The sequence below is a fragment of the Saccostrea cucullata genome, unplaced genomic scaffold (assembly GCF_032062105.1).
Source record: "Saccostrea cucullata isolate Sc308-1 unplaced genomic scaffold, CSIRO_AGI_Scuc_v1 ctg2104, whole genome shotgun sequence".
NCBI lineage: Eukaryota > Metazoa > Mollusca > Bivalvia > Ostreida > Ostreidae > Saccostrea > Saccostrea cuccullata.
In genome coordinates this window covers 9,703-22,133 of record NW_026936823.1, presented here as the reverse complement: position 1 = coordinate 22,133, position 12,431 = coordinate 9,703, and the positions used below count along the sequence as shown (strand labels likewise).

The 12,431-nt window shown below is 35.9% G+C and overlaps 1 protein-coding gene across 1 annotated transcript; it reads left to right on the top strand.

The window, feature by feature from the left end:
* Positions 1–2,054: 2,054 nt before the first annotated feature.
* On the top strand, positions 2,055–6,196 carry LOC134246667 (uncharacterized). The gene is made up of 2 exons (XM_062729038.1): positions 2,055–2,746; positions 5,462–6,196. Exons 1-2 carry the CDS (start codon positions 2,155–2,157, stop codon positions 5,857–5,859), a joined length of 990 nt encoding a protein of 329 aa, XP_062585022.1. The 5' UTR covers positions 2,055–2,154; the 3' UTR covers positions 5,860–6,196.
* The last annotated feature ends 6,235 nt before the right edge of the window (positions 6,197–12,431 follow it).

Genomic DNA, 12,431 nt, shown 5'->3' with positions numbered 1-12,431 from the left:
CTTTGACCTTGACCTTTGACTTTGACATATATTTTAGATACTTCAAAGCAATAGGCTTCCATACGGGGGGGGGGGGGGGATCAGTGTTTCACAAACACATCTTGTCATCTTGTCTACATTATTATTTGGTGATTTCTCCATATGAGGGAAAAATTCCTGAGAGAGATGTTTTCACAAAAAACAAAAAAATTACTAAAGAATTAAATATAAAACATGAATATGTTGGTCATATCTCTGCATGAAAAAAAAAACAGCTTTTCAAATACTGTAACCATTGTAACTCTTTCAAAGTATTTACCTGTGAGAATGGCATGTGTTTTTTTTTTTTTTTACATATGACCTAGAAGTTTGATCTACTTGCCAAAAAAAATTAAATTGTTTTAAATTCATCATTTTGAAAGAGAAAAGTTAGGGCATTCATATTATACATGCATGTATATTATTACCTGTGATAAGACCTTTCCAGATAAATCATGACTTTTGACTCTGTGACCTTGACCTTGAAGCCTAACGTACTTTTCAAAAATGTTGCATTTGCTAATAACTTTTGATTGAGAAGAGATATGACTCTTACATTTGACATGTATACATTAATTACTCATAAGAATTCACGATGTTTCCCAGCATGCAATGCTTTTTTACCCCTTGACGTTGATGTTTTACCTAATTTTCAAATTATTTAACTCTCCCAAAAGATGATAAGGCTTCTCAGTAAAATTAAGGAGGAGTTAAGGGAAGACAGGGCTTTTTGCACAAAAAACGTCATTTTTCGACCCCCATTTGACCCCCTGGGGCAAAATTAAGATTCCGAAACCTTACTGCACATCTACATGACACCACTAACCATCTCCCAAAAGATGATTAGGCTACTGTGTAAAATTTAGGAGGAGTTCAGGGAAGAAAAGTGTGACAGACGGACGGACGGATGGACGGACATGAGTAACAACAATATACCCGAACTTTCTTTAGAAAGTTTTATTTCTTTTTATTTCACTCCAAAAAAATTCAAACCTCAGAAATTATATTATACATCAGTATAATAAAACGCTTATCCACTTGTTGTGGGTGGGATGGCTCTTTTATCAAACCCTTGACAGGAAATATTCCCCTCGTGCAAGCCCTCGGGGAATATTTCTCTGTCGCGGGTATGATAAAAGATCTATCCCACTCACACCCAGTGAATAAGTGTATAACATTCCTGGTATTTTTGGAAAAAAAACTATTATAAATAGCTTGTATTGCCCATAAATATGCACTGTATGGATATTTGGAAATGTGAAATCCTGAACAAAGCAGAATATAGAAACAATAGACACATAAATCAGAGAAAAATCGAATTAAACGTAGAAACGACTAAATTTTCTGAGTTAAAGTTATAATAATAAAAATCCATATCATTCTCATAGTTACATAACACTCAGTGAGATATTAACACATTATTTCTCCGTTTTGAACGACATTAAGAAAAAATTTAAAAAATTGGATGTCCGCCATCTTGAATCGCCATTTTGACCTTTTGAACGCCATTTTCATGTAGGTCAGCATATTTTTTTTCGGATTCAGCATACTCGAAATAGGTTACACACTATGCTGGACCAAATAATAATTTTTTGCCGTTAGAAGTTATTTCTAGCCTGCTTTTTAAAAATCTGGACCAGACTAATATATTAGGAGTTTAAACCGGATGTAAAATTATGTTATTTGTATTTTGAAAAAAAAAAACTATCATAAATATAAATTTAGCCAGCATTTCCCATAAATTTGTTTTAAAAGAGGTGTGCAATATTGCCAGGCGTCATAAAATCGCAAAACGTCTTTCAATAATTGGAATTTTTATATTTTCAAAAAAGAAAGAAATTTTAGTTCATTACATGTACATGTACGTTGCGTGTGTCCTTAATGCCGCCCATTTCTTTCAGTACTTTGATTTTTTGTCGTCATTTGATATCTGTGACGACGTGTCAGAAAGACTAACATGATACACCTTGCACCTAGAACTGTTCAGTGTAGTGGACCTCGTAACCTAGATGATAAGACGAGTCCCTGGTGGATAAGTCTCGAATGTTATGTCATTGCTGTCGAGGTATATCAAAGTCGGACACCTGCTTTAGAACTCAGTCTACTTTTAAAGCATAGGAAGTGTGCACATGAATCATGAACTTATTAGTAAAAGTTTTCCATTTTTCCACTTTCCTAATTTACTCTATCAGCGAGCCACTTGGATACAAAGTAACGACTGGTTCCGGCAATGATTCAGAAAATATGCCAAAAGTTGAACAAATTGACATTGATAAAGAGTTACAGAAGGAGTTAAATACATTGGAAAGTCGGCTTCAATTTATTGAAACAACTTTGATAAACTTTAAGAAAGATTACGATGTTTTAAATGAAAGCTACAATAATATGAAAACTAAGTTTGATCAGGCCACTGCACGGATAAGCCAACTAGAAAATTCAACCCAAGAAACGAGAATGGAAGTAGCTGAGCAAAAGTTGACGTATGCCAATTTGCAGAGTGTTCATTCTAGCCTCCAGAAAACAGTGAATGACACAAATAATCGACTAAATTTTAAAAGTGCTGTTTTGTCCACGGAAATTAGCAATATAACTGATGAAGTGGTAAATATGTCAAACCTAACCAATCGTGACTTTGCCTCTCTCAGGAACAAAAACTTGATTCTAGAAAACAAGTTCCAAGAAATTACCAAAAACCAACTCTCCATAGCATCGACTCTTAACCAGATCAGTAAGAATATTTCATTTATCTTCTGGAATGATCATTGAGCACTATAATGTAAATTGGCAACTTATCTTAGGTTTTCGCCATGACGGTGGTTCAGTTGGTAGAGTGCTAGCTGCAGAACTGTAGCTCTCTGCTTGAGAACATTCGGACAGATAAAGCAGAGAGTTACAGATCCAACCGCTGGAAAAACCGTCGATTTACGCCGACAAATTGTTGTCGCTACTTTAGGTATTTATTTTGTGTAGTATATTAAGCTTTTTCTGGCTTTTGGAATGGTATCCTATACTAATTCATATATTTAACTCTTATATTTGATACTTTGTTTACCTTTTATGGGTCCGAAACAGTCCTGAATATAATTTTGTAACGTCGGTATAAAAGAGTTCCATTTCGATATCCGTAACCCACAAACAGCCATTTGTTGGCGTTGGGAGGTAAGTAAATAATGATGAATTGAAGTTAATGTATGATTAATTATTAAATACCATTTAAAATTATTTTCAAAGCTGGGGAAAGTATAAAATACACGAAAAAATACCCATAGCGAGCGACAAAAAAATCTTCGGCGTAAATCGAAGGTTTTACAGCGCTTGGATCTGTAGCTCTCTGCTTAATCTGTCCGAATTTTCCCAAGCAGAGAGCTACAGTTCTGCAGCTAGTAGAGTGCTTGCTCCGTGATTGAAAGGTCGTGTGTTCGAATACGATCGACGGCGTCTGAACTAAGTCCATGAAAATAGGTAGCAACGCTCCTTCGCCAGACGCTCGGCACTTGGCCCTGTTGCAACGTGTTGATTCAGGACATCTGGCATTGATAATCATATGCTTTTCCGCGACTACTCTTTACTACTTTTTTCAGCGATTTTTGCTTTATCTTTCCATTCCGCGATTTTTGAATGGTTCCGTATTGCAATTAAAATCAATAGATTGCCGATATTCACCTGTATTTACCTGTATTTCCCCAAAGCAGTTTACTTGGTAGTGGGTACTTGCAAACAGTGATAAAAATTGAATGAATCTCACATTTCACACCCGATTGTGCTTGGTTTAATATGTTCAAATCAATATGGAAATTGTTGCTCATACAGAAATGAATCAGGGGAACGTATGTAATTACATACAGAAGAGTAAATGATTTAAGGAATTGGAATTTGTCATACCGATGCAAGATAAATAAAATCTGAAAATCCACGATTACAATTTGATGCTAAAGGAATTACTGCAGTGGAAACGAAGAAAAAAATACCTACAACCATCTCAGTAATGAGATCCTACTGTTTAAAACCCTACTACCACCTCCCAGTGATAAGCGGGGGGCAACATGTGTTACCTGGCTAACGGAAGAGGTACAGAAAAAGAAAAGTTGCGGAAAAGCTTAAAATCATAATCATGGTAAAGCAGTAAAACTTGTAGCAGAAAAATTGGAATTTTTTTCGCGTAAAAACAATGTCGATCGGACAAACAAACGGAACGAACAAAAAAATCAATTAATCTTAGGTTTTCTAAACATACATAACTCAAATGTCATCTAAAAATCTTTACTTTGTACGCCAGTGTTACTAACATTTAAGATCGGCGAATACTTTGAGCAATATGCCTTTCGTGTGACAAATAAGACAGTGATTCTTTGATATTTTAAATATAGCTCCATACATGCATTTATTATTAGATACTATGAGGTGAATCATCTCATCGAATGTAATAAGACTCGGTCGATACGAGGGTTTCTCCGATATGTATCACGATATTTGTGTCACATTTATAGCTCATCATTATTTATTTTGATTTTTTGCTCAGTATTGAAAAAAAATTGTTCAAATAAGATGTACATCGGTTGTAAAACTGATTATTTACTAATATCAAAAATAGTGTTTGTAACAAAGGTTTACATTTACACATTGTATTTTAAGGTAATTCCACCCTCCTATGATGTCATAGGTTTTTGCAAAAACTGTAATTAGTTTAAATTTATACCTAGTTGAACAATATCTTTTGGAAGAATGCTATACAATAGGTGTAATGATAAATAGTGTTTAGTAAAAAAAAATTTAAAATGCATATTTTCTTTATTTACTCAATTATTCAATCTTTTAAAAATGTTGACAAGGGCAATAACTCCGTCTAAGGTCTCTTCATTCAGGCATTTGCTTTATTGTACTTCTGATGTAAGATGGTTTCCCTGATATTCAAAATTCAAAAGTATCTTATAAGTAGAAAATATTTAGGAACATTCTGCATCAACATTATGCATTTTAACCAGTTTTTACATATTTTTCATAATACTGTACTGTTTACAAAATATGTGCGAGTTTTAATGTTGACATACACTTCTGTTTAATTATGTTTCGCATATTAAATATGGTGACCTATACATCTTTTGCAATAATTGGAAAGTTTAAAGTATATTAAATGAAAATAAATGCAGTTTTTTGTACTTTGAACCATTAATTAAAAAAATTGTGAGGAAACACCTTAAAAATACAGTCAAGTACTGTTTTCCGTAGCGCTGCGTATATCGTTGGTACACAGGATTTATATATCGTGCCAGCCTGTTTTTTTTTTAAATATTAAAAATAATAAAAATAGTTTGCATAATTTTTATGAAGCTTATACTAGTAGGTAGTGATATGGCGACTATAGATTTGGGGGACCATCTATAATGGTCTCAGTTACAATTTTAATCAAAGAGCTACATGTAGTAATTTTGTCTTCATTTTTCAGAGTTTCTAAAACATAACCCAGTTGTCTTTGTGGCAAAACTATCTCGAGACCTTATGTTATCAAGTAGAGAAATAATTACCTTTGATGACGTACACTTGAACGAAGGCCTTGGTTTTGACCCCGTCAGAGGAGTGTTTACCTCGACAACCAATGGAATCTACACATTTTCTGCAATTGTTGAGTCCACAAATAGGCCTGTAAAAGCAGCTATTTATAGAAACAATGAACCTTTTGCTCAGATATCTGGACCGCTCCTAAACAGAGGGGGAGCAATGGCATCCTCCGCCACTTACGTCCATCTAGATGAGGGGGACTTAGTGTGGATTCAGTGGACAGGCGATAATGCAATGATAGGGCACCTGCAGTCGCAGTTTACAGGGCATCTTCTCAATCTTTAGCCATACATGTACAAACGCATCTTTTTCTTAACAAAAAAATATTCATATCATCCGGTGTTTCTGAGAGCAAAAAGGACTTTCGTGTGAACAACAATTAAATGTAAGAATCTGGCAAAGACACGATCTTGCTTTTATTCTGTCTCATTAAATTGACCGATGAGCCGAGATAATGTCTCATTACTGGTCAGGAGAGTGTTCCAAGGGATGCCCTAATAAAACTTCAGAAAATAAATCAAAAATTAAAGTGTCTGATGGAATAATAATGAAATGAAAATACAGTTGTAAAATTTGCATTTTTGATGTGTTCTCTTGTTGTGGTGGATGTGTAATGTGTGATATGATTGTCCCTCTCTTTCGCGAAAGCGAGGGGGGATTAAACCTCAGTCTGTCAGTCTGTCACAAAAATTTTTGGTCATATCTTTTCAATGAGAAGAGAGAGGGCTTCCATATTCCTGTGGCAACCTTTCCAAATAAACTGATTTTTTGACCCCTTGGTCTTGAAGTTTGTTCTACTTTTCAAATAACTTAACATTATTTCAAATTGCCCAAAACTTTTGAAAGAGAAAAGTTAGGGCTTTCATGTTACACATGTATTATATAACCTGTTACAATGCCTCTGGAAATATACTTTGATCTTTGACCCTGAGACCATGACTTTGAAGTTTGACCTACGGACTTTCATATTCGACATATGCATTACCTGTAACAAGATTTTTCAGAGCATTCTATGATTTTTTACCCTTAACCTTAATGTTTGATCAATTTTCATTTTTTTTTTTAAGTTTCTTGATTACATTTGAATTTGATACACTATGTTTTTTTTTACCCCGTGACCTTTGAAGTTTCACTTACTTTTCAAAAATGTTATTTCTTCTTTATGACTTTTGATTTGGCTTAATATCATAATTGACGTGTGCATTACTTGTAGCACTTGCTTGACATTTCCAAGCACGCTTTGATTTTTGACCCCTTAAAGGAGATGGGTGAACATGACGAGAGATAAGCCCATAGCGCAACAAACATGAAGGTGAAAAATTAAATCTGAATTTTATCAAAATTTTCCTTAATATTTCATCTAACATTAAAGTATACTTTATGTAAAATCTCTTCAACTTGCACAAATCTCATGAAAATTGAACTTATTTGCCTATGAAATATTACACACACACGAAAGAGGTCAAAACGAGTCATTTTTTCACACTATGACACTATTTTTCGTTATGAGTGGGTCTTCTCTCCATATTTTTGAAAGGTAAACCTCAAAGTTTGCATAAAAACATACATATTTTGGTTTCCAAAATTATGGAGCAATGACCCACTATCCCTAAAAAATATGAGTTTATGACATAACTTTCGTATCTTTTCGAGAAATACTTGAAGTCCCTTAAGTCAATGGTCATATCACAAACATGATTAAGTGCCACACTTCATCAGGACTTGTGTAGCGTAGTGGTTAGCGTGCTAGTCTCATTAGAGAATGCAACTCAGGATTTTTATTGCCAGGGTACCACATTATTATATATATATATATATATATATATATATATATATATATATATATATATATATAGAAAGCACAAAGAAATTCACTTTTATATGGATACCCACTTCCGCCCCAGCCCGGGGTTGAACTCTCGACCTTCGGAATCTGTCTCCTAGCAGTACAGGAACAAGCGCGCTAGACCGCTCGGCTGTCTAGGCAAGTCAAAAAACTTGCTTTCGATGCCGATGGAATTCTCATTTTTTAACCTATACTGCGACGTGTCTGTGGAAAGTGGGGGGGGGGGGGGCTAAATCCTACAAAGCAATGTTCAATGTCTATACTAAGTATATATTTGGAAAAAAGTGGGGGGGGGGGGGGCCCCCCCCCCCCCCCCCCCGGTTCCGACGCCTATGTGTAGTGTAGGACAGCGCCGCGAGAATTCCATCGGCATCGAAAGCAAGTTTTTTGACTTGCCTAGATAGCCGAGCGGTCTAGCGCGCTGTTCCTGTACTGCTAGGAGACAGATTCCGAAGGTCGAGAGTTCAAACCCGGGCTGGGGCGGAAGTGGGTATCCATATAAAAGTGAATTTCTTAGTGCTTTCTATATATATATATATATATAATAATGTGATACCCTGGCAATAAAAATCCTGAGTTGCATTCTCTATTGAGACTAGCACGCTAACCACTACGCTACACAAGTCCTGATGAAGTGTGGCACTTAATCATGTTTGTGATATGACCATTGACTTAAGGGACTTCAAGTATTTCCGGACGTTTTTCCGATCGAGTACCCGGGTACTCGGTAGAATTGTAAATATATGTACAAGTCTGTTCATTTTCTTAAACTAAGTTAAGCTGTGTTAAACCCCAATGCTGTTTTTATTACGTTTTTAGTGCATGATTTAAAACATCGAGTCCAACAAAAATGTTTCATTGTACTTAATTTAATTATTTAAAAAATGCAATACACGAAAGACATCAATTTGATACACAAATAATTACAAATGTTTATATTTTTTGCTTGGGAAGATTTAATCAATCTGCTACGCCTTTATGTAATGATCACACTCATTAACGAAACAGAAGGAACGGACATTGTTGGGATCGCTTGCCAATAATTGTATATCCCATATACGCTAAATTTACTCCGCCTAGCTGACTTTAAACATTTTTTTTCAATTATTACCAAAATATTTCTGTACATTTTTAAGTCCGTAGCGGCATACCTATGCATGTCAGATTTCGGTACCCTTTACCAAATAATTTAAAGATAACAACAGACGTAAACGATCCTCAATGAAAACAAATTATTGAAGCCATCCGCAGGCGGTGTTTTCAGGTGTAGGCGACGGCACTCTAATTATTTTTGTATGCACATTGAAGTTAATATTTGATACGTTTTTTGATAAATATTTGTACTTTGGAATAAGAAAAAATACACATCCGAGTAACCGAGTACCAGTTTTAGTATTCGATACTCGGACGTTCGATCGAGTACCCGGTTAACCGGGTACTCGTTGACATCCCTAGTATATATATATAAAAGAATAAATGTTAACGAAAAATTTTCCTCAAAACTTTTTGTTTCTCATGATTTCATAAAAATCAATGATGAGAACTTTACTCTAAATACTGAATCCACAATTTGAATATGATTTTTATATATCTGAAGCTTGTGGGTTTTTTGCACGCTAAGTTCACCCATCTCCTTTCATGATAATATTAATGAGAAATAAATCACGTGGTAGCAATCTCATGAATAAATTTCACACCATTTCTCCATATGCACAACTCACAAATGCATCCGTACATACATGCATAGTACTGCAAATGTAATTTGTGCACATAATGTGTAGCATCATTTTACAAGCACTCATTTCAAGTTATAAAAATACTGATATGATTTTTCCCCTTTACACATCAGAAAGTTTTATCTTGAGACACTTGAAAAGAAACGAGTTGACAGAGTTAAAAAAAATTGTCTAGAATCATTTAATAGTTTTCAATATAAATAATAATTACTAGTATCCTTTATAATGTTTCTTTTGTTAAATTACGCTTTAGAAATTACAAAGGTGTGAGAGTGTTAGTATACGTGCTTGGTGGAGTTAAAAACTATTTATAAAGAAATAAAGGTTTCCGATTTCTGTCTGTAGTGAAGAATGCAATGAAACATATACAGTGGACCTTCAGATATCCGGACGCCAGATATCCGGATGCTTCAGTATCCGGACGCTTTTTCATCGGAACAGAATTTTAAAATGTTATTATGTCTTGTTTAACTGGTGATTCAGGTATCCGGACGCTTCACATATCCGGACAAATTGACTGGGAACCAAAGCGTCCGGATAAATGAGGCTCCACTGAACATTGTAGAGAAGCCATCATAACGAACAGTATTCAATATCAAAAGTCCATTAAGCAGAGCAAACACGGACCTCCAAAACATCAAAGGTGAGATCAGGTGCCATGGAGGAGTGAGCATCTTTTGCCGACCGGTCATACACGGTGTGTGCTCCTCGTCATGAATGGGAAATAACGGGGAAATCCGTCGTCAATTCAGTGTATGAATAATGGACAAACAGTTAATATGAAAACACGGACCTCGCTTTATATGGTCACATCCGAAGGACCGGTCTCCACGCCCCACAGTGGGATTCGAACCCGTGACATAAGAATCAAAGCCTTACTCTAGAGCAGACGCTTCTAACCATTGCGCCACTCGGGTGACTCTTTACACGTATAAGATTTTGGACAAATTCTGATTCACATGAATTCAAAAATAGGTCTGCTAATAACGAGGCGCAATTAGTACCCATGGGAATTCCAATAGATTGTTGGAAGACCTGTCTTCAAAAATCACATAGATATTGTCAATCAGAGACTCAAGCATCTTTCTGATGTCACTTAAGAGTACTTGTATATACAATGGAGTTTTATGAAGAGACTTACTTCTACAATCGACGACTGACTTCTACAATTTAAACAGTCACTGTGACAAACTCCAATTACTAAAATGTAAAAGTCAGCTGTCGAATGTAAAAGTAAGTCTCTTCATAAAACTCCATTAAGAATGTTTTTTAAACATTTTTTTTGGCAAATGACCAATTACAAGGTAAGTAAAGTTACGAGTTCCATTTTTATTGAAGTTGAAAGTCATAAGTATTTAAGCTGTTGATTTTGGTATAAAGTTATTTGATTTCAAATTCAAATTCCAAAAGTTCCTTGGAATTTTTAAGTATCCACATCTGATTTGCACCACTTCTTGAAGATATTGTTGCACAGTACTCTTGAGCTTTTTCCTTCACTACTTCACTTCCTTTACTACTGTCAATATCTTAGTGATGAGTAACGAAAGAGGCTTGGTTGAACATTTACTGGAACTCAATATCTTAGTTAGAAGTTAAGAAAGAGGCTTGGTTGATTGATTGATTGTTGTTTAATGTCCCTCTCGAGAATTTTTCACTCATATGGAGACCTAACCACTTGCCGGTGGAGAGCCGCAAACTTTGTCTTATGCCCGGCACTTCGGGCCATTGAGCAGCGAGGGATCTTTTTCGTGCCAGCACCTACTGCGACACGGAACTTCGGTTTATACGGTCTCATCCGAAGGACCGGTCTCTACGTCCCAAAGTGGGATTCGAACCTGCGACGTAAGGATTGGACATTTACTGGAACCCGCTATGTATCTTTGTTTGTAAGGATTTTTATGAAGTTTCAGAATCCACTAAAGATGTGGTAGATCGTATTCAATTTTGTTTGGGATATTAAAAAAATTCAAAACTGCATATGATTTTGAAGAATTTATTCCTTAGAAAGGGAACTGTGTGTATAAACGAAGACAATATTGTTAGTGCTTTGTTATCAGGGACCAGTACGTATTGATTATGCAATCTATCTGGATTATTGAAAACAGAGGGATAGATGATTTTCAGATACAAGGTCATTGTTGCAGCCTTTCAAAAGTTACTGCTATGTGAGCTGAAATCTAGTGATCAGGTAACCAACGCCCCAATGTTCAATGCATGCCGATTTAATGATACCCCCCTCCCCTCGAATTCAATGCGTGTGTAATATAGAGTTCTTTTCTTATTCTCATACTTAGAATATAAATTTATATTTGAATGAACATAGTGAGGGAGAATATAACATATGCAATCAATGTAGCAAGCTTATTACAAGTTTAAAATATCTACAAAGTGGGGTCCGGCATTACACGTTCAGTCGCTCAATACAGCTGTGAGCACCATCTACATGTCCTATACTCGGCACTCAGGGTCATTGAGCAGTGACGGATCTTTTTCGTGCTAGTACGTACTGCAACACGGGACCTCGCCTTATATTGTCTTATCCGAAGGACCGTTCTCTCCCACGGTTGGATTCGAACCCGCGAGCCGACGTAAGGATTGACTCCTTACTTCGCGACTCGAGAGCAGAGGCTCTAAACAGTGCGCCTCGCGGGCGATACAAGAGCATCAACGAAAGTTGGAAACGTTTTAAAGAAAATAAGGGGGTGTGATCGAAAACTTTCCTTTAAATCGTGTGGAGAAAAAGGGATTCAACATTTTTATATGAAATCAACTGTTACAGTAAAAACAATGTTTGGAAAAGGGAAAGATGGATTCTTTCTACTTTCATATAATTATGTGCCTGTGAAAATTTTTTATGAATTTTATGTATTTAAATCTATATATATCTATATATAATTTAAATACTTATATATATGTTATCATAAACGCCATTTCCTCCATGTAAGGGTGTATTAAACAAGCAAACTGGTTCGTATAGCTCTACAGGATTCAGAAATTTGAAACTATAGACTGTCCAAACCGTAACATATAGATGTTGAATTTGCATCCAAACCAGAACACTCCCATCATCTTTGCATCCAAACCAGAACACTCCCATCATCCAAGCCCCGTGGGGATCCGGGTTAGAATAGGTCCTCAGTACCCCCTTACTTGTCGTAAAAGGCGACTAAATGGGGCGGTCCTTCGGATGAGACCGTATAAACCGAGGCCCCGTGTCACAGCAGGTGTGACACGATAAAGATCCCTCCCTGCTCAAAGGCCGTAAGTGCCGAGCA

Bases quoted from the DNA above. Each gene is read 5' to 3' on its own strand.
- LOC134246667 (XM_062729038.1), top strand. From the start codon at position 2,155: ATGAACTTATTAGTAAAAGTTTTCCATTTTTCCACTTTCCTAATTTAC. The intron at 2,747-5,461 runs GTAAGAATATTT...TTCATTTTTCAG, and splicing joins ATCGACTCTTAACCAGATCA to AGTTTCTAAAACATAACCCA.